The following is a 24,271-nucleotide window of genomic DNA, read 5'->3' as shown; positions in this document are numbered from 1 at the left end:
TTTCTATAAGATAATAAACATTAAAAGTCATGTATTGGACATTCGGCATTTCAAATATGCTTTAAGGGAACGTTCGTTTCGTCAAAATAGCATTCTAATGAAGCCAATTTGACATAATTTTTCAAGAAAAAAACACAAGAATGACGTTAAATTGACATTATTATGGCACTTTCTCATGACAAAAAGTTCGAGAATGACGTCAAATTGACGTAAAAGTATATGTTATTGTGACGAAACGAATGCACGAACATTGATGTATACTTAAATTGTAGGACTTTAGAAACGATTTTAATATAGTTTTTATGTCTTTTAAGAGGTTTATATTTGTTCAAGGATGTTTATAACATGATAAACATAATTCAAATGAATGATGGTGGACATCCTAGAAAATATAAATAACACTAAAGTAGGACACGCAATTTATAAAAATTTTTAAATATGTGTGTTAAAATTAAATAAAATTGCATTTATTAAAGTACAGTAGTATTTAGCGTAAGAATAATATAAGATAAGCACAGAGAGATGTAGGAGCTAGACAGGATACAGAAGAGTACAGGAATTTAATTGTTTTATGGTTTATAATAACGAATTGTTTAGAATTAAAACTTTTAGATTAAGAACGATTAATAATACCAAAAAAGGCAAGAAAAATAACATTTATTAAACAATTTTATCATAAAATTATCAATTATTCACACAAGGAAGTATTACTTCTAACTTTAGAAGTAAGCTGTAACAAAGTTGCAATTGTGAAATTTAATGTAAACTTGACCTTTGAGAATCTAAGACTATCCAAAAATTGCGAATTTTCGAGTTATATATCAAATAATGCGGACAAACAACTATACAGGACAAAATAAAGATACATTACGTAGAATTTTACAGGACATAGTTAAGAACGAAAGTATCATAAAAAGTGTCATTAGAGCCAAAAATATAATAATATTTAATACGCCACTACATAAATAAAGATAATTATATTTTATAATTTACATTTATCTTCATCTTCATCATCATCATCTACTCTAAGTCTTCCACCATCAATCCAATACGGTTTAGTGATATCGTAAGGTCCACAATACTTAACATTATCTGAACCAACAAAGCATCCAGGTTTTTTACCACACGATACATAAGTCTATAAAGAATAAAATTTATAATTAATATTAGAAAAAAACACAAAAAAATGCAATTATTTTCCAAAATATCTCGAATAATCTTTCTCAGAAGTTTACATTGATTTCCCTCCTTTCTCAACGAATTGATGCGTTACGAAATATTAAATAATGTAAAATAAATAAGAAATGACATTTATTTTANAAATTATTGGTTTAAGGAGCGAAATTAGGGTATAAAAAAGAAGGTAATAATTTACTTTCACTTAATTCACAAATGAGATGGAGAATTACTAATATAACACTAAAGATTAAAGTTTTAAGTTTAATTTTTAAGAAAATAATTTAACAATATCATTTAAAACATTTTTTAAATTGATTTTCTTAAATCTTTATTAATTAAATTCCATAAATTATTAATTCGTGAACTTCTACAATGTCCCAAAAGTCAGTTAACTAAAGTAATGTAAAATTAAGTAATTCGGTTAATTTATTTTTGGACCAATTAAAGTTTACATTTGAGTTTAATACAATTACTTTATTTATAATACTGTTTAATTGTTATTTATTTTTATTATTATTAAAGTTTATTGAACTACATTAAAATTAATTCAGTTCAATTTAGTTAAGCTTATTTAATAACAGTTAAATTAATAATTTATACTAAAATAAATATGCACAGCGTCCAAAAGTTGTTTAACCAATTTATAGGAAAACGCTACTGACTCAGTTAACTGATTTTTGGGCCGAATAGTTTGTGTTATATTTTTTTTTGATTAAAAGATATTTTATCGTTATTATTTTAAAAGTCATTTCTTAATAAATATTTTTAACAATACAGCATTAAAGTTAAATGCTTTAAAAATAATTTATATAAAAATATAATTATATAACCTTTGAACTTATATTTTATATAATATAAATATCAAAAGAGCTTTATTTATTTTCATAATTTAAGCTATTTTAATCAGTTTTAATGCTTTAAAAAATACATTTTTTTGTCCTTATAACGTATAAAGGATGATAAATAATGTGTAATATAATAAAAATTGCGTGGGTGTGTACGTGCCTTGAAGTTTACATGTCTCAACCATGAATAGTTTTACTTGTTCTTGAATCGTGACTCATGCACCTACATATATATTGCATATTGTAGACTGTATCATACAAGTATCACGTATATGTTAGGAATTTATTAGAGAACAAGTGATGATAAACTCGTAAAGATTAAAGATAGTAAAGTCATACGAACATATAAAGAAAAGGCGAACATTTCTATGTGTTTGTATATATTTTATGAAAGATTTTATCAAATTGAACGTGTTATTTCGATTCAAAGTCATGTTTTATAGATTAAAACCTGAATTAGGACCTTCTACTTCGCCCTCTTTCAGTTAAATATGAGTAAACTTAACAGGTTACTCACGCACGATATTCACTTATTTCCTATTCTCAAGGAGGAAGATGTATAATTATTTATAATATTACAGCTATTTATATGCTTAAATAAGAAAATTGTTGTATTCTTTTAAAAGAATATTCTAAATTACATAATTCTAAAAGATCATTTTTCGCATGAATGAGTAACAAACTAGACATTTTTGTTTATAATTCTAGTCAGATATATAATGTTACTAATTAAATATACGTATTACATAACTATTTACATATTTTACCTATTTTTATGTCGTTAACATCACACGGGATGAAGTTAGATAGCTCAAAAGACGATGCGACACGGCGCGCTACGCGACGCGGCGACCAATGTAGTCATTTGAGTCATCACTTTTCATTTGTCTCCCTCTCAGTTTGACGTTATTCTAAACGAATGTGAGCAGAATTTCTTCGTAAAGAAGCTAAAGATATAATATTAATTAAGAATTTAAGTACAATTAATTAAAGGTGGGATATATTGTTAGCGCTTGTTGACAACTGCTGATCTTCGAAAATTAATTTTACTTCGCTTTATTTTATCGAATTTAAAAAATTAATTTTTCTTGTTAGAAAAAATTAACGTCGAAAAACAATTTACGAATTTCAACATTTAGAATTTATGCTCCATTGAACTGTATAATAAGAGCATTTCTTGGAAGTGAGCTTTGAAGGTCGTTCACAAACAGGAAGGGAGTATCTTCCTATTCACTACGCTAACAATTTATTCAGTTAAATAATAATAAATTCAATTCTTAACAAATAAAATCATATAAAATGTTATTTTATTTAAATAAATCTTCATAAAACTCATCATAATTATAATACATCCATTAAATAGCCTTCAAGATCCCTTTTGATCCAGTCATACTTATCCATTATTAAATAAATTACACTAATTTATGGCCTTAAAATCACTCTTCTAGGTGTTGTTTTACGAAATTTTTCTTTTAAAATGGATTTAAAACTCTTTAATTCGATTTAAATTGGATAATTTGGAGTTTCCTCTGAAGCTTTTTCTAGTCCTCTGAAGAACTTTGAGGACTAGAAAAAATGATCGTGGATGAATATCTAAAGCTTAACACGTGCTTATGTATTAATGCTTTTATAGTTTAGTGATTTCGAATGACATCAAGAAGCTTCAAATTACAAAAGGAACGACATCAAACACGAAAAATTAGCTCGAGAACTTGATGATGCGGCTGGATGAGCATAGTTTGATGATAAAACAGTGAAAATGTACATAAATTTTAGGCTAATTTCTAAAAATTTGATCTAAATCAAACCTGTACAGCTTATATTCTCCTGTTTCAGCTATCGTCGTGTTATAAAGTGTCGAGTATGAGATGAAATTTAATAGTTTCCTTTGATAATTTGCTGGCAAGCATTAATTTCCTGCCATTGGCAGTTTGCTTGACAAATTATTTGAAAGTATCGACTTGGATGAACGAAGGAAAAATTCAATCGATAAATGTTCAAGTAGCTTCAATATAATTGGCTGTTTAATCCGATTTTAATGAAATTTTATTAAGTTAAATTATTGATTTAAGGAGCGAAATTAGGGTATAAAAAAGAAGGTAATAATTTACTTTCACTTAATTCACAAATGAGATGGAGAATTACTAATATAACACTAAAGATTAAAGTTTTAAGTTTAATTTTTAAGAAAATAATTTAACAATATCATTTAAAACATTTTTTAAATTGATTTTCTTAAATCTTTATTAATTAAATTCCATAAATTATTAATTCGTGAACTTCTACAATGTCCGAAAAGTCAGTTAACTAAAGTAATGTAAAATTAAGTAATTCGGTTAATTTATTTTTGGACCAATTAAAGTTTACATTTGAGTTTAATACAATTACTTTATTTATAATACTGTTTAANCACAGATTAAGTAATCCCTCGCTGTCGTCAATATTATTCTCTATTGTTTTCTGTCTTTCAATTGTGTTTTTTTCGTCGTTTCTACTATCAATTGCTTCAAATATTGCTTCACACAGTTAATCCCTCTTTCACCGGTTTGAAATCCACAACATTTCTCTGGAGAAATCTTTCATCCCTTTCCGTCATATATCCATACCACTACAAATTTGAATTGAGTTTTAGCTTCTTCTTACTCAGTAAATATTAATACCAATGTAAATGAGATAAATACAATTTAGAAAGAATTTAAATTGTTTTCTATCCAGAACACAATGAACATTCCATGTGTAGGACAGCATTGAACGGCGTGGTTCTCAGTTGGCCATTTCGATATTTCTAGTATACCCGATTCAGCGCTTTAATTAATATTTTTCTAGCAATCAATTACAATTAAATTAAGAAAGAAGTTTAATTAGACTGCTATTTGTATGAATTAACGACTCGCATGTATAATTCACCTCTGTAAAACATCATTAAAATAAAAAGCGAATGGTTATTTAAGTTATAAATATGAATTACTATTTCGAGCATCATTAAAATGTACGTTGGAAAATGTAAAATAAATAATATATACACTTGTGTTCATTTATTCATTTCATAAATTCTTTTATCTTCGTCATTATCGTATTTTAAATTGCTTCATTTAAATGATTAATATATTGTCCCGAGCATTATCTTCTTTATTGAAAGCTCTTGTAGTTTATTCTGGAAATAAAGCAAGGGATATTTTTTCCTTGGTGTTAGATAAAAAGTGAACAATGCCATTTCAAAAAACAATTGTGAAAATTTCAAACTGATAATATTGAAGAGAAACAGAGACATCGATCCTTATTACAGTTATAAATTGGTGTTCAAATACTAAAAAATCATCTAAATATCTTTCTTTTGGAACTACTTTATATTTTCTACTATTTTTGTGATCTTTGCTTTATCCCAATTTCTTCTCAATTAGATTTGTTAGAAAATACATTCATTACACCAATAAAATGATGCAACAAATGGTAAAGATGAATTGTCTACGACAACGGAACTCGGAATGAGATCGTAGGTTTTGCGTCACGAATCTTAAGGTAGTTGGTGGGTATTTCTTTAGATTCCCTTCACGTATTTTACATCTAGAAGTAAATAGTGGCCTTGAACTTCTGTACATTAGCCTTTCAATTAATTATGCTTATAAAAATGTACAAATAAACAATTAATTTATTTATATATACTTTAATCGTAAATCATTTCTGACATACGTGTGACTCGTTTTATCTTTATAGACTCAGAAGACGTTCAGGATGTTCAGCTCTTCTGAACTTATTGCAACCAAAACTTGATCCAAAAGATACTTTTTAGTGTAAGCAACAAGAAAATTCATAATTTTTCTAAAGTATTGACACCTGTCTATGCGGGTTCAATGACTTTGAACGTCATTGACAGGCATATTTACACGCCTAACTTAACGACTTCCAGTCATTGCATCTACATAATATTATATTTTATTCCTGTTTCTTATTGACCTCTTTCACGTGTATGATCTAAGAAGATTGGGGGATCACTATCCAGCACGAGCTCAAACTCGGATTTTCTTAGTGGAACCACTCTCGCTTCTAGACAGTTATGGCAGATTATAATTTCAACACAAATGAAACGATTTATAAATCAAAGTTTAATTATACAAATTAAAGTTTCAAATGATAAAACAATATTAATTAGAAAAGCCGTCTAAATTAGCTTTTAACAGTCGATTTATCAAGTATCTTGATCAAGGAATGCCATTATTTACGGAAATTCCATATCAAAGCTTAATTTAGCAGCTATTGATTTCTATTGATTAACACAGAATTTTATGCCTAAACAAATGAAAAGATGTTTTTAATTCTATGATTAATTATGTGAAGTCATCAATGTGCCATACTAGTTACATTGAGGACACTAACTCTTATGAGATAACAAAATAAAATATAACTTAATTTTATGAGAAAATGAATTAATTCTTCACATAATTTATAGTTTTTTTAATGAAATTATTCACCAAATAACAAAGAGAGTGAGATTTTTAACATGGATGAACTAAATACAGTACAGTTTATGCATGAAGCTGCCACGATCGAAGATTACATTTATAAGAGTTTTTCATGTTCATGGTTCCCATATGGCAGTGACTGGCCGGACCCTAGTCAGGGGGCCCGGGTTCATGGGGACCGGTATGAAGATGGCCAGCATGTGTTTTTTGCTTTGCTTGGATTTTCTTGTGAAATATTGAGTTAAATTTAATTAGAGTATTTAATTCTATACATAGTTTAATTAATATTCTAAGCTACTATTATTAATATAAATACAACTTTTAACAAATTATTACTATTATTAACTTAATATAACAATCATAAAAGTATAAAAATTACTGGAGGGGAGGGGGAAGGAGCTCGCCAATAATCCTGGTCTAGAGGCCCGCTGTAGGATGTGGGGGCCATGTCCATGTTATTTGTATTTACCTGTTACAAAAAAAAGCAACATTTTTAAGGTCAAGAAATTTGACAGACATTCATGAAAATTTATTACCTTTATATTATAAGATATTCTAAAAGTTGAAAATCCACAACCTTCAGATCAATCATACATTTTGGACACGTAATTCATTAATGGCTTAATGATTTAATATCAGATCTAAATCATTTGAACTGGATACATTTTAGCAACTCGCTTGTCAGTTGCTGCTCCACGGAGCTTCACAGATTAAGTAATCCCTCGCTGTCGTCAATATTATTCTCTATTGTTTTCTGTCTTTCAATTGTGTTTTTTTCGTCGTTTCTACTATCAATTGCTTCAAATATTGCTTCACACAGTTAATCCCTCTTCCACCGGTTTGAAATCCACAACATTTCTCTGGAGAAATCTTTCATCCCTTTCCGTCATATATCCATACCACTACAAATTTGAATTGAGTTTTAGCTTCTTCTTACTCAGTAAATATTAATACCAATGTAAATGAGATAAATACAATTTAGAAAGAATTTAAATTGTTTTCTATCCAGAACACAATGAACATTCCATGTGTAGGACAGCATTGAACGGCGTGGTTCTCAGTTGGCCATTTCGATATTTCTAGTATACCCGATTCAGCGCCTTAATTAATATTTTTCTAGCAATCAATTACAATTAAATTAAGAAAGAAGTTTAATTAGACTGCTATTTGTATGAATTAACGACTCGCATGTATAATTCACCTCTGTAAAACATCATTAAAATAAAAAGCGAATGGTTATTTAAGTTATAAATATGAATTACTATTTCGAGCATCATTAAAATGTACGTTGGAAAATGTAAAATAAATAATATATACACTTGTGTTCATTTATTCATTTCATAAATTCTTTTATCTTCGTCATTATCGTATTTTAAATTGCTTCATTTAAATGATTAATATATTGTCCCGAGCATTATCTTCTTTATTGAAAGCTCTTGTAGTTTATTCTGGAAATAAAGCAAGGGATATTTTTTCCTTGGTGTTAGATAAAAAGTGAACAATGCCATTTCTAAAAACAATTGTGAAAATTTCAAACTGATAATATTGAAGAGAAACAGAGACATCGATCCTTATTACAGTTATAAATTGGTGTTCAAATACTAAAAAATCATCTAAATATCTTTCTTTTGGAACTACTTTATATTTTCTACTATTTTTGTGATCATTGCTTTATCCCAATTTCTTCTCTATTAGATTTGTTAGAAAATACATTCATTACACCAATAAAATGATGCAACAAATGGTAAAGAGGAATTGTCTACAACAACGGAACTCGGAATGAGATCATTATGTAAACCATGGTTTCATTCTAAGCGTAAAGATAACATTTACAAAAGAACACGATAAAACTTTGTTGTAATGTAACCGTGTTCAAGTGATGTCCAAAAAGAGAGAACCAAAGAGGATGATAAATTGATCATCAGCAGGAAGTTGTAAGAGGGCAAACTCGAATCACCAGGGGAGAAAGTTAGAGTTTGAAAATAATGCTTACAGTGGAGGATGGGATTACAATGCAACCTCTAATTGATGGAAACACTTTAAAATAAAGGAAAATATCCTAATTTGGTTTGAATTGTTCATTCAACAGAGTCTTCTCAATTTTAACGCTGATATATTTCTTTTAATCTTTATACGAGTCCATATAATTTTAACTTTCAAAACATAATCATAAAATTTTCCCATTTATTTTCCTGTTTGCTTTATTTCTTTTTTATTATGCATTGGTGTAGAGAAGATAAAACGAAACAAACCAATTTTCAGCGATAAATTTATTGTTATCCAATTCAACTCGGACTTATTTATTGCTGTTTCCATCACCATTTCTTTGTTTTTTTAAATGTTTTATAGCAACATTTCGGTTTTTTAGTTGTTGATAGTGATTTGGATAATAACGAGCTTTATTCCACGTACTTTATCTTCGTTGGTCACGAAAGATGTACATTCTATCAACATAATTCTCAATTTTATTTTTTAAGATCCCAGTAAAAGTTAACCTAGAAAATTAGATCTAATTCATAATGTACGAGTCCATAGTCCAATTTTGGGCAGGCGAGAATCTGAATGGAGTCGATCAGCATAAATAAAAGATGGTCAATGGCACCCCCGACCCAAACTTTCGCTGTTAAACTTTAAGCATGGAATCAAGTCCGAATTCTGACTCTTACAAAAAANATATATTTAGCTCCGTCGTCTATCGGTTCGACTCTAAAATTGGCATTAAATCGAGTGTGACGCTAAACCCAAGTACAGTACACGAATCTTAAGCTATATCAATGACGTGTACACAAGTTTGAGTCTCACGCGATCGAGGATAATAATGCATTTTGCCTTGCAGACACTAAGAGAAGAATCCGTTTAGCGCCTTACCGATTTTGAAAGATGATACATCGAGGTTTGGCTTTATTAATGATTTCTCTGACATCTTCTAATGTATTTAATGTAATCTTACAATGCCTAAATTAATTAATGCTTCGCTTACGTTCGTAGCCGTATTAAGATAGCATTCTAAAAACCTCACTTAAAACTTTATCAAGTTAATAGAATGATGAAAATTTATTTGATATTTATCAACAAAAGATACAAAATAATGAAGTATTTTTCTTTATGATAGTGTGTTTATCGCTGATTACAATTGACAGACACCAGAACTGATGATAAACTTTACACTAGATGGCGCTGTATTTTATTACAGGTATTTCATAATTACAATCTACGTGCAATACCGTACATTTTAAACTCTACTGCCATCTGTTGGAAATTTTTTTAAACTTTCGATTTTTATAATAAAAATTGGAATAAGTTTCAAATAATAAAGTGTAATTTTTAAATTATATAATTTAATTTGTAATATATAAAACTTTCATTTTAAATTGTTAAAAAATATTAAATGAAATATTTAATTGAAAAATATTTTAAAATTAATTGGATAAAGAGCACACGATTCACACGATATTTTTTGAGGTAAGGTCTCGGCCAAGTATTTGAGGTTTATGTCCAGTGTATTGAATAAAGGTAAAGAAAAATTAGTTATATTATTGTTAAAACCGAAATGGCATATTTTACACGAAATTTTAGTGAAAAAATATAATGTTTACACGAGTACAGTACATAATACAATAAATAAGAGATAGGAATAAATGCCAATAATAATACCACAAGATTAATATTAAAAATAAATGTAATGAATAGTATTAAAGAATATATAAAAACAAATGCAAAGAATAATAAAAAAACAGGTGTTTTTATATGGCATAATGATACATTTACCCACAAGTGTTCGAGTGGATCCAACCGCAGAACACTGTAGTTGATCGCGGGTTTTGACCTCACTCGACCAGCTAGCCACGTGAGTTTTCCGGATTTTCTTCACGTGTCGAACAATCGTGATTAAATTAAACTAATTATATTTCCAATATAAACGAAAGAAGAAACTTGAAAAATTTTTTCCTCAAACGTTAATGTGTGAAGATGAAAAATAGAAAAATATATGAAATGGCAAAGATGAAGCTGTGATGTAATTATTATTTGAACGGAAAGTTGTTCTTACTTATGTGAATTTGATGATCGATAAAATATTACACTGCAAATTCTAAAATCAACACACAAAAATGTGCACCTCTCTTTATAGAAAGTGCAGCGTAAGAGTTTACCAATCAACCTTTCGCAAAGATCAAATTCCCATTATTCGTTATGTTTAAATAATAAAAATGTGTTTTAAATAACTCTGTGACACATCCTACATAATTAAATGTCATTATATACAAAGTTTGAACGATTGGAACAAAGTACAGAGGTGTTTTGTAACTCAATTTCTAAAAATAATTTCACACAGAAGAATTATAAATTTATAATATTATAATTCATATTATTACAATTACGTTACAGTTGCCTTTAATTTTCTACACCAGAAACTTCAATATCATTTCAAACATTTTATTTTAAATTAAGTTTTCTTTCTAAGTCAATTCTTCATTGATAATTGCAAGATGTGCCAATCTCTTGTGTCCCATAAATCAGAGATCTGGCAAACTTTAACGATAAAGCATATTCTCTACACTCGAAAAGAGCATGAAAATAAATTGAAGATGAGTTATAATATGAAATTCCAAACTATTTGGCCCCATCCGTTGACAAAGAGGGGCATCAGAATTTAGTATTTTGTGTAGAAAAAGGCATTATTAGAGTGATATAAAAGTGGGATCATTCTCTCTGAACGGCGATTCTCACATTTATGAAGAGGTTAAACACTTACAGATTAATTTAATGGAATATACAGAAAACTTTTCTTTCATACTAATAAATATTTATTATATATAAACGAATGTTTTGTATATTTTCGAACGCAAGTATTGTGATTTGATTAATAAATAACTAAAATACTAACGCAGTTGTTTACAACAATAGTTGACTTATTTATTTTGTTTGTTATTGTTTATTATGTATTATGTTTAAATTGTTGTCATTGTTTAAAAAGCTTTAGTCATTTATAGAATTTTATATAACTTTAATGAAATTATTTCATTGTTAAAATTATAAACAAACTTTTTATCAAATAAATAAATTAGAAATGAATGTGCCAAATTTACTAAATTTTCATTCGAAATAATTAAAATTTTTATTATTTTTTTTAATATAAAATTTCTTAAATTTGTTTAATTAAACATTTATTTTAATTTTTTATTTAAAAATAATTTATAATTATCAACTTCTTTGTGTTTTCTCGGCTGTTTAAAAATATAATTTAATACATTCGATCTTCTTTCTAATTATAATAATTTTAATTTTTTTTTTCTGACAAACTTTTAATTTTTTTTATTTACAAATGTTCACAATTTTATTGGATTTTTCTTGATTAAAACTCAATTTAAAAATCGAAACACCGAAAGTAATACCGCGTTAAGAGATTCATTGAACAAGTACAGGCAAACGAACGTACAAATACTGTCATAAGTAGGTTTTACGCATTAAAATTTCTTTATATTTTATTACGAATTACAATTTAACTCCGAACTATTAATTAATAGAATATTTTCCTTAATTTTCTCTGATAAAACGATAATTTTAAGGAAGAATTTCGCGCTTTATGCGGTTTTCTAATGGATAAAACCTTTGAAAAATATTTAAATTTAGTATAAAAATATATCGTATTTTATAGCAGATTTCTTATAATTAATTGTAAAATTAAAAAAAAATTACAGAATTTTATTTCTAGAAAAAACAATTTTTCAGCTTAAATCATCTGCTATCGGCTACCATTGATTAAATGTAGAAATAAAGAAGAAAATATTCATGAGTCGATAGAAAGAATCAATAATTTTATCCGGATGATTGCATCTTCCACTTCAATAAATTTAATTACTCCATTTACTTTCTCCACATTTATTTTACATAAAAGCTCTTAATAGAAGGTTAAATACACGTGAGAAATGTAAAAATATTTCCATCTTTCCACCGAAAACTTTCAATTATTATGCAAAATTTAATGATAAAATAGAAATTTTATCAACCAAATTTCAATATATTTAGCTCCGTCGTCTATCGGTTCGACTCTAAAATTGGCATTAAATCGAGTGTGACGCTAAACCCAAGTACAGTACACGAATCTTAAGCTATATCAATGACGTGTACACAAGTTTGAGTCTCACGCGATCGAGGATAATAATGCATTTTGCATTGCAGACACTAAGAGAAGAATCCGTTTAGCGCCTTACCGATTTTGAAAGATGATACATCGAGGTTTGGCTTTATTAATGATTTCTCTGACATCTTCTAATGTATTTAATGTAATCTTACAATGCCTAAATTAATTAATGCTTCGCTTACGTTCGTAGCCGTATTAAGATAGCATTCTAAAAACCTCAACCATTCCAAACCACTCTCAAACCCATGTCCTGTACATCCTCCGGGTCCTCCTACGTGGATCCGAAAGTAATCCACACAATCCACTATGCCATTGTCATTGCAGTCTTTCGTGTACTCTTTCATGTAGTTTTCTATGGTTTGCTCCGCACACGCTTTATTTTTTGAACACCGTTCGAAATCCTCTGTAAGTAAACACTACCATTAGTCATATATTAATATATGTTCACACTAATTATTACGTTTCTATATTCATTTTACTATCGAAAATTGTACAAATACATTAAATATAAACGAATTATTTAATTTGAAGTATAATAAAATAGAAATTTCACAAAATTAATTTTCCTGTATACATGGCGCGCGACGCGACCTTTCGTTTACTTAGTCGCGTAGGAGGATCTTAAAAGTTAATTTTAGATTAAAATATATAAATGTAGGCTTATGTTTAATTAATTTAAAATTATACTTAATTACTTATATATTTTTTTAATTTAAAAAACAATTACCACGTTCCTTGTTGGAATCGTCATTTTCAAGTTGATATCCGAGTTTGCCTCCGTCTATCCAATATCCGTGACTCAACTTGTACGGACCGCATACGGTAAAAGGCATATTGATGCATTCGGCTGACATGTTACAATTGCTTTGTGCCTTAATCAAAATAATAAAATTAAGGTCAATTTTAATTACACGTTTATTCGAGCGACACGTTATTATATAAAGTTTTTACCTGACAAAAGCAATTTAAGCATCTTCTATCGACAAGATTAGACTTACATAATACATTTTCAGCTGGAAAAATAATAAAAATAATATATTTTATTTTGTTAAACAATTGTATACAGCATACTGTTATAGAACGTCGCGCGCTAATTGTCTCGAAAGCGACGCGACCCGCATACGCCAACTAAGTTCTGCACGACGCATCGCGACGGTTCGTGCGCTTCAGCGCGGCGACATTAACAATTTTGATTGCCTTCGTATGACGTAATAAACTTTAATGTATATACGTATATAATGTCTATACGATACTATACAAGGAAAATGGGATTTCGACTTTGACGTCAATATAAAGTTTTGTAAAGTCACCAAAGTTTCGACCCCATCCAGTCAAACAACATTAAGTCTTTGTACTTATACAACAGAAACTACGTTTAAAAGTTGCTAATTACTGTCTTAATTAGTTACTTATGCAAATTAACTAGCATAATTAGTGTAAAAAATAAATAAAAACGGAAATTCTCGTACGTTTCTTCAACTAAGAAAAGAGGATGTAGAGCAGCAGTTCTCAACTAGTAGTTCAAATACTACTAAGGATATGTAAGAGGGATGGATTAGTGCTATAAATCTATACAAAGAAAGATCAGACGGTACGCCAGTGACAAAGGTTGAGAAGCGCCGATTTAGATTATTTACTGTTGCATAAGAAATACTTAATATAAAGTGCAACAATACAAGCAAAATCTATTATAATTACGGTAAATATAATAAAGAAATAATCACTTACTAATAAGGATGAGAGTTGCCAGCAGAATAACCTTGAATTCCATTTAATAAATTTGTTTATAACTCGAAGAACGATAAATAAACTGAAACATATTTTATATCCAACTGAAATGCAATTATTTATATCAAAATAACTTTCCTATATTTATATTATAATAATCATAAAGGAAGCATCAGACTCGTTTCCTAGAAAACTTTACAGCTACAACGTACCTGTAAATATCTTCTTCCTTGTATTATACAATCTGGCTTTAAAATTAAATTTATATTAATTACAATTAATAAATCCTCATAAAAAATAAAATAATTATTTTAGTTTATTTCTAATTACAATGCAAAATAAAAATAAATAAAATAATAAATCAAAAGGAAATGGAATTTCCTTCTGCATTTCCTTTATTCTGATTGGTTTAAATTATTTTCTTGTGTATTTTTAAATAATTACTAATAATTTCAAAATTAATTCGTTAAATTTATTTTTTAATTTAAATTAAATTAGTGTAAATAAAGATTACTGTAATTTTTAAAAAGATATTTAAAAATTAATAGTTACTATTTAAATCGGAAGATGGCGCAACCGTCTCGTGATTTTTACAGCCCTGTGTATTAAATTAACCACACGTTTTTCGGTGGTTTTTGCACATAACTTTGTTTATTTTCTGGCAACGACGTAAAAGTTCTACGAAAATAAATTTTAATATTATCCTTTATATATATCTTATTGATATACATGAAGGATAATTAATTAATAATATATTAAGCAATTGGACAAGGGATAGGCGCGGGTGATCTGATTTTAAACTAAAAACCAATCCATAATTATTAGTTTTTTTATAATTAATGTTAATTCGAATTATTTGATCACTAAATAAATTAAAGAAATGAATGTTTACTGGATATATAAATATAAACACAAATTTATTTGGGCTGGTTGTAATCCCGGCGAAATTTAAAATACTTTTTCGTAGTAGCGACACTAAAGGCCGATTCACACGAGCAATAGAATAACGACGACGATGAGCGTCAACGACAAGCTCGACCAATCCTCGCCATCCATTGTCAGAGTCGAAAAAGACGATGGATGAAGCTGATGTTGTTCAGAAACCAATAAGGTAAGCTGATCGCCGTCTTTGTGTACTGGCCTTAACATCGGGCTGCAAAACAACGGTAGCGCTTTTAGTGTGTTTACGTGATAACTTAAATTGTATACTAAGGTCTTAATTGGTGTTTAAATTTTATATAATATTACAAAATATTCAGAAAAATAAACAAAGAGGAATTTTTGCAAATTTGGCCAGGCTCTTAAGTGGACGCAACACGACATATTCGGGTCAGTTTTTTCAAGATTTCGGGTTCGAATCCAATTTGAATTGTAAACCATAACCATAAAAGCCAAACTGATGCTGTAACGCTTTGATTAGTCGAGTAGAGAATAATTCTAAGTTACAAAGTGATACAGAGACATGTCCTGCAATTGCCAACGGATTTTGACACTCCTTTCTTTTTTACTAACTTTGTGTAAATATAAGATTAAATTTACATAAACAGTTATTATATAAACATTATTGTATTTCATTCTAAAGATCTGATAATTAGTTCTAAGATTAGAAAAAATTGTTCCTATTAAGTAATATTCGGCAGTTAAAGAAATTCTATCGATTATTATTCAATAAATATTAAAGAAAATAAGAAAATATTCATAAATGTCAACAGAAACAATCAATAATTTCATCCGCCACTTCACTAAATTTAATTATACCGCTTTCTCCGCATTTACTTTACATAACGCTCTTGTAGAGAGTTAAATACCCGAGACAAATTTGTGAGAAATGTTTTCAATTTTTATTCCGAACACTTATTTATATTATGTAAAATTAATGATAAAATATAAATTCTATCAACAAAATTTCAAGATGTATTTTTGGATTGTAAGTCAACTAATTTACACCAATGTCGAATGCAACAGATGGAGCATCTTCTCAAATATTCAAAGTTGTCCTTAAGATTTGTTTATTAAACTCTGTATTTTTTAAAACTCAAACTGTTTAATGCCTCTTGTATATTTGTAGCCGTGTTAAGGTAACATTCTAAAAATCTCAACCATTCCACAGTATTTTCGAAACGGGTTTGTGTGCATCCTCCAGGTCCTCCCAAATGAATTCGATAGTAATCGACACAATCCACTTCACCATTAGAATTACAATCTTTTCCGACCGAATACACTTTCATGTAGTTTTCAATTGTTTGTTCCGCACACGCTTTATTCTTCGAGCACTTTACGAAATTCTCTGTAAGAGTAAAACTTAAATTAGTCGTATATTACTGCAAGTTGACGCGCGGCGCCTCGCATCGGTCGTCGCCACAGATCTTTCCACACATTTAATTTATTCCTTTAATTTTATTGTTAGAAAGCGCATAAATAAAATTAAAAATTAACGAATTATTTAAATATGTTTATATTTTCATTATATCCATTATAAAAATTAATTTAAAAAAATATATTTTTTTTGTAACGCAAAGTGATATACAGTACTTGTATATAGTATATCACTGGCGTGGATAGATACAGGCTTTCTAAAATTAAAAATACGTTTTATATTCAAATATAAGAACACGAACCTTTATTAATTATCGTTTTAAAATTACACTTTAGTTAATTATATATATTTTAATTTAAAATTTACCAAATTCCTCGTCGGGATCGTCGTTTCCAAGTTTACCTCCGTCTATCCAATATGGACGACTTAGTTTATATGGTCCACACAAAGTAACGGTTTTATTCACACATTGAAACGACAAATCGCAATTAGTTTGCGCCTAAAATACAAGTTTAAAATTTTAAAAATTCTAAGTTAAATAAATTTCCACGCGCGGCGCATCGCGCGTGAAATTAACAAATGTAAATTTTTACCTGACAAAAACAATCGAAGCATCTTCTATCGACAAGATTACACCGACACAATACATTTTCGCCTAAAAATAATAAATAAAACATAAATAAATTCCGTTATCTATAAGCATTAATGTTTTGTTATGGATCGTCGCGCGCTAGCCGAAACGAAACGACGCGTCGCGACGCGATTGATATACAACTAGCAAGTTGAAAGAATAGAATAAAACGAAGCCCTTCGTATTACGAGGTCCTATACTTTAGTTTGTTAGCTTATACGTAAATTCGGTTCCCTGTGAAAGAATTACTTTTAAAGAGGGCGAAACGTGTTAGATTTGTTTAAGCAACGTGTGTAGACTAAGGGTTCGAAGCTATAACATAATTTTTGATTAAGATGGGCCTCGCATTACGAGCTTACGGCCTTACGTTTCTACACGCGTCGTTATTCCGTGCAGACGAAGGGCCTGTTATACGCTACAATATATGGCTACAACAAGTATAAATCCAGTTCTGAGGATATCTTTCCATTCGTTTTCTCTATATTTGATTATATATTTTTCTCAGTATTTTTGTATCGAAAAATTAATAAAATATTTCGCGAATACATTAACAAAGTAAACAAGACAAGAAAGTAAATATTTTTACGTGTGTACTGACTACACAAGTAATTACTCAGAAGTCAGTTTCGCAAGAAGTAGAAACTTTTACACTCGATACACGTTAATCTTATAAGCAGTAATACGATTGGGTAAAGCGTAACAATCGAAGATTTATCCCAAATCAAAGAATAACGGACAATTTTCGCACGTACAAACACTTTATAAAAACAATTAAATAAAAGAACAAAAACCAGCGAAGACAATAAAATAAAACCCAAGAGAACACGAGAATCTATTCTTACTCGCCATTGCAATTCTTATCGTTCCGAGAAACAATAAATATTGCGAGACATTAAGAGAACAAATACAGAAATTTTGAAACTTGAAATGGACAATCCGATTGGTCGAAGTATCGCCGTACAAAATACGCCTTGTGGTAATATAGTATGTAATTACTTATTGTTAAACTGGTTATATAAAGAAATACTTATTGTTAAAGCTGGAAGAAATGAACGATCATAACTATATTCGTTTATATTTTTATAATTATAGAAATGTTTCAGAGATTAATTAGGCTACTTACTGAGAAGCACGAATGTTGTAAACAGAATGCCCTTGAGTTCCATTATATCATTTATAACCTTTGTTTATAACTCGAAGAATGATAACTGAGAAGTGGTTCGAAACATATTTTACATGTAGCCTACTTACGTGTAATTTTGTAATACTTCAACCGAATTGTAATGTCTATAATAAGCTAAAAAACTTCATTGTTTATATTACATTTAGAAAGGAAATCTAAAGTTGTTTTCGGAACAGGTTTTGAACTACGTCATGTTTGTAGGTATTTACAGGTGTTACGTAGTTAAAAACTTGTAAAACCACTTTAATACAGCTGGATAAACGAGCCAATGACATCCGATTTCATTTGAGACAGACTATAACATTGGTTTGTTTATCTGACTTTATTAAAATCGCTCGACTCTTGACATTTTTCTAAAAATACAATTAATTATTATAAAAATAAATAATTTAAATTTTTAATAAAGTGTTTTCTACACATTACAATAAAATAAACTTGTAGTTCCATGTTAATTCTTATTAATGTGTAATATTTAAATTTTTCATAAGATTTATTTAAGTGTTTAATTTCTAAATTCTATTAAAAAAAACTAAATGAATGGTTAAACAATACAACACGTAGTAATTGTCTGTCAAATATTAAAACGACACTTAAATTTCTGTACTTAAAAAAATTATATGAAAAAATAGATAAATAATTACAATATACAATTAGCAGCCGAACAGGATAGTCATAAACGAATTGTACAGGGCAATAATGATAGACAAAAGGATAATAAAAAGCAAAATGTCGATTTCGATGCAGTTGTTAAAGAGAAAAATTTTATAGAGGTGAAACAGAACGAAATTTTAAATAAGAATTAAAGAATTATATTCGCACCCAAAATTAACCAACATGCATAGCAATTGCTAAACATTGTAACAATAGGGGATGCGAAATAAATAAAAGTACTACAGAAATGACTAAAAAATGCAAAAACGAGTTGCGTAACATTTTCGAGTGCTTTGAGATTTTATTTTAAAAATAACATTCATATTATTAACCATAATAAATATACTTTGTATGTAACGCCATCTGTTTGGAGGTTTTGTTACAAAAAACTTTTTATATTTTTACTGCCGTATTATCGTGGTTTTTATTTATTTTTCATTGCTGGAAAAACCTATGTCTAGATTCTTTGCGTTTTTACAATATTTTTTGTGAACCGTGTGTTGGCATTTTTTAGCGGATGCTCACCCTCCGATGTTTTAAAAATAAAAGTATTTTATCTGGGTCGTTTCAATCGTTCTTGTGTATTGTCAGGAGTAAAGATGAATAGGAGTAGTAAAAACAAAGTTTTTGAATTGAAATCCAATTTGAAATTCCAAAATAACACAAGAGCTCGATACAAGTTTTAATCCATACCCACGTGAAAACAGATGATTATTCAGAAACCAGAATTCGGAGAAACTCGTAGGTGTAATCGACGGAGAGTGGATTCGACTGTCAAGAATTGGCAAAAAAGGTTCCGAATTGTCCAACTTTACGTGAACAAATTATGTTATCGATTTTACAAGATTTTTCATTAAATTTTAAAATGCCAGTAATTCAGTGATTTTTGCGGGACAATGTGTGCATTTACGTGCATTCGACATTTTATTTGTGATTAAACGAAATAAAATTAAATTGTATTAATAAATCTAATTTTGATCTTTCAAGTCACGCCTCGTCCTATATGCGAGATGGTCTTATAAGAGAGTAAATACGTAATTATCGAATTGCAAAAAGCTTACTTTTCAGAATACGGATGATTTTTTAATAAAAACTTATAAGTGTTAATAACGGGTATAATCTTTATATAGTCATCTCTCGAGATATGACACACGACACCCCAATCTCTCGACTTTAACCACCAAATTTAATAGTCCATCCATCCATAACCTTTATGCACATGTCACCGCACCAAATTTCGTTTCTTAACGTTTAAGTCATCCTGAGATATACGAAATAGTCGCCAGCATACACACATATACATGAAATTTCTTAACGTTCTTTGACTTTTTCGAGTTCAAGAGGTCTCAAAACGTAGAAATATAAAGTGCAGTTCTAATTTTAAATATTTATAATATAAGGTAAAGATGCCTATTATGAGATAGGCGCCAAATATGAGATACCAAGGTTTTGGCCAAACTATTAACGGCAACTATTTGGCTCTAGTGTTTCCCGAAGCGTCCTGGCAATAGCTCCAAACGTGTGTCAGTGCACGCTGGCCAGAGGTGCTGTTAGATCGTGGGTGTGCAGATTTTCACAAAAGCACAAAACAAATTTTTCGACATTAAATGTTTACGAGGTATGTAACAACGTTATTATTACGCTAAATTCTTTTAATTTACATTCATTGTATCAATTATACGGTCAATTTCACGATATTAGTGCAGTACTATTGTTTTCTTTGTCAGCAAAAAGAGTAGGCAGCCGTTTTGTAAAATTTGAATGTGTTCCCAATATGAGACACATGAGGGTTCCTAATATGAGATATCTCATTTCATATATAAGGTGAAAGTATACGTATTACTTTAAGTTCTTTTTTTATATATTTTAGATGGCCCCAATTAAAAGGAAAACCTGGCACCATAGTGCCATGATACGAGCCGTGGATGCAGTACGGAGCAATCAAATAGGTTACTTAAAGGCATCAAAACAATTCGGTGTTCCTAAGGATACCCCAGAAAAGGCCGGATGGCCAAGAGGTGACGTCACGGTGACAGCCTACCGCTCTGGGGGACCCGGGATCGAATCTGGACGGGTCAAGACTGTCCAGAATCTGGGGTACCCCTAGTATCTCATAATAGGAGACCATTTACCTAAGACGTGATTTCGGACTTTTTTCATTTTATCTAATATAACTAAAAATGTATTATGCTTAGGACTAAATAGCAATTATATTGTTAAATATATTAAATTCCCTATTCAAAATTGTAATTTGTAAAGCTCCAAGTGTAATAGTTATTTTTTATAGTCAAAAATAAAAATGATATCTCATATTCGGCATCCTTACCTTAGGTTAAACAACGTTAAAAGTAACAAATGGAATATAACACATTCATAAGAATTATCATGGAACTAGAAATTTATTCTATTGTAATTTGTAGAAAACACTGTAGCATCTGAGTTTGTTAACAATGTAAACCATTTGTCGGGGTTTTCTCAAACCTTGAATAAACATCATTTAAAGAAAGAACCCAAAATGTATTTTTCAAAAATCGTTTAGTTGTGTATACATTTTATAATACACAATGAAAATAAAAAACTGTGAAACTGCATAAGTGTAGTTACAAATTAACGTTAAAAACTTATAATAATAGCAATCAATAACCTATATTTTGTTAATTTAAAAATGATAACAATAATAAGATAAAAAGCTTTAAAATTAACGAGCAATTATTCATTGTGACACGGTCACAATGCCGGGCTGCAATTTTTAATCATATCTTTTACATTTAACGTAAATTATATAAACTCTATCTCAGGCTTGAATTGCAGCTTAATTACTAGATAATTCAACAAGCGTTTAATTCGAAATGGAGAATAGAACGAATCAGTAATGTACCTGTACATCAAAGCGTTAGCTGTGATTACTAACATAAATCACAGATGAATGCATTTCTTGCAACGAATACTTTGCACCTACCCAGCCCTTTCCTGTCCTATGTCTACAAACGTTTCATTAAAAACTAAATACGTCACATCATTTCTATCAGCACGTATCGTCATACGTTAGTTTTCCTGGTCCGCTTATAGATTTAACACCTTACATCCTACAATGCACTTAACGTTACCACATGTCACACACAACAGTGGCTTATTTTCCATTGCATGACAAGCATTTAATTACTACAGATGCAATTCCGTACTCTTTAATATTAAGTACAGTACTATAGACACTTTTCACTTTGGGACGTTAGCTCCCTCCTCGATTTACCGGATATAAATAAAACCAAATCGTCTGCGTAAGCTATTTACTCTACACGACTTTCAAGCAAAATCCTGAGGCAACAGCGAAATACCAAATTACAGAGGAGAGATTTGAAAACCGAGCCCTGGGGACAGCCTCTATTTACCTTCCACACTGCTCACATCCTCGTACATAACCTTTCTTTTCCCGTAGTATCCAATATAATTCACCGGGACAATGCATATACACCAACTTTTTAAAATGGAAGGCCACTACAGAAGATTAAAAGCACTTTTAATATTAAAAAAATATACCAAGAAAGTACTTGTTACAAGACTTTTCAACCATCTGACCGAGACCGTTGAGCATCCTCTCTTAAAACCGTACTGGCCGCACTGGTAATCATTATTATACCTATTGATCATAGACTCTAGTCTGTTCTTTATTACACGCTCAAATATTTTTTTCAGCAACGGTACTAAACATATGGGCTTGTACGACCATAGATTAGTCTTATCCTTATTACCACCTTCCCCTGTTTCCAACAGTTAGGGAAGACACCATACAGCAAACATGTCTGATATAATCTTGTCATATGAGACCTTAAGACACCATAACCTTCTTTAATTACCTTGTTGGTAATATTGTTGGTCCCAGGGGCTTTTCTATTCGTCGAGGCTTTAGCGGCTACGTCAACGTTATTGTAAGTTACATCATTGACATGCCTGGTATTACTATAATTATTCATTATTACCCTAGTCTGGCTTTGATCCAGATCATCGTACTGCTCGTTATCATTGGGAAACAGAGAGCACAATAAGTACTCTACTACTGATGTCCAATTCAATAACTCATTATTATTACAACTCAAGACATTGGTATGACGCGCGTGCAACCGAAAGGAATGGCATAATTAACGGCCTTGTCGAAATACATAAATAAAACATGTCTGTGCTTATTCGAAATGCAGGTTGTAAGGTGACGCACCTACTGACCATTGTTCTCAATTATTTCTGTTGGATCGAACTAACATTCGTCTACAGTAACAAGCAATTTCGGGAACGTGCAACAATGCAACAAGCCAGAGAACAATATGAGATGTGTGTCGTTGAATTTACTAAAAAATTAAATATTATTGCAAAATTAAAAGATTAATTTAAATTCTCCATCCATTTACAAGGGTTAAACGTTGAGAATTCAAATTGCACAAACTTTTATGTAATCCTTAAAGTGTTTAATTTTTAGATATTTTAAATATTTTGTAAACATAGGCTATGTTCAGAAAACTTCCCTTGAAAAATTTTGATAAATTTAAGATATGTACAGATTTTGTACACGTAATGCACGTAATAGTTTATAATGTCTTGTATATTACATTAGTAGGCCTATATTAACCGGTAATGACTATAATACGTTGCTAGTATTGTATAACAAGATGTAATTTCGGCTGTTTGAAAACAAGAATCAATCATAATGTCATCCAGTGATCGAAATTTAATTATTATGTAAGTTATAAACACTCATCCAAATCTGTGTGACGTAATTTATGGATAGCACCTGCGTGTATAAAACAAGGAATAATTTAAAATATGCACATTACCACGAACATTTAACACTATATTGCCTAATGTGATCTGTACGAATGCCTAATGTTTCTGGTACCGCAAAACCGTATACGTGGCAATTCGGAAAATCGATGTAAGCTCAGATATCCCCATTTAAGCAATAATTATTATAGTCGAAGTTTTTGAAGCAGACGCGATGATAATAAAGTAAACAATATATATAAATGTGTCCGTATTAACTGTAGTGGAAAAGAGCAAAACGTTATTCGTTTGGTTTAGGTTTGTAACAATTACAAAACATTATACAAGACATTACAAAAAACACGTAATGTTAATGTGTTATTATC

The 24,271-nt window shown here is 29.6% G+C and overlaps 2 protein-coding genes across 4 annotated transcripts; both read right to left on the bottom strand.

Annotated features, from left to right (window-relative positions):
- Positions 1-9,172: 9,172 nt before the first annotated feature.
- LOC111622054 (lysozyme-like) lies at positions 9,173-14,674 on the bottom strand. Of its 3 annotated transcripts, none has more exons than XM_023364369.1 (5): positions 14,355-14,525; positions 13,578-13,639; positions 13,354-13,498; positions 12,843-13,029; positions 9,173-9,498 (listed from the first exon to the last, which is right to left on the bottom strand). In XM_023364369.1, exons 1-5 carry the CDS (start codon positions 14,395-14,397, stop codon positions 9,420-9,422), a joined length of 516 nt encoding a protein of 171 aa, XP_023220137.1. In that variant the 5' UTR covers positions 14,398-14,525; the 3' UTR covers positions 9,173-9,419. The 3 variants fall into 3 exon arrangements, with proteins under 3 accessions (XP_023220137.1, XP_023220138.1, XP_023220136.1); XM_023364370.1 differs by lacking the exon at positions 9,173-9,498 and adding an exon at positions 14,567-14,674 and having other exon boundaries at positions 11,810-13,029; positions 14,355-14,436; XM_023364368.1 differs by lacking the exon at positions 9,173-9,498 and having other exon boundaries at positions 11,810-13,029; positions 14,355-14,524.
- A 1,416-nt stretch (positions 14,675-16,090) lies between these two features.
- Positions 16,091-18,677, bottom strand: LOC111622053 (lysozyme-like). Its single transcript, XM_023364366.1, has 4 exons — positions 18,426-18,677; positions 17,265-17,326; positions 17,038-17,170; positions 16,091-16,641 (listed from the first exon to the last, which is right to left on the bottom strand). Exons 1-4 carry the CDS (start codon positions 18,466-18,468, stop codon positions 16,367-16,369), a joined length of 513 nt encoding a protein of 170 aa, XP_023220134.1. The 5' UTR covers positions 18,469-18,677; the 3' UTR covers positions 16,091-16,366.
- Between the last annotated feature and the right edge of the window lie 5,594 nt (positions 18,678-24,271).

Source organism: Centruroides sculpturatus, unplaced genomic scaffold (genome assembly GCF_000671375.1).
Source record: "Centruroides sculpturatus isolate CEXI.00-Female unplaced genomic scaffold, Cexi_2.0 scaffold11, whole genome shotgun sequence".
Classification (NCBI taxonomy): Eukaryota; Metazoa; Arthropoda; class Arachnida; order Scorpiones; family Buthidae; genus Centruroides; species Centruroides sculpturatus.
This window is presented reverse-complemented; position numbering and strand designations above follow the sequence as displayed.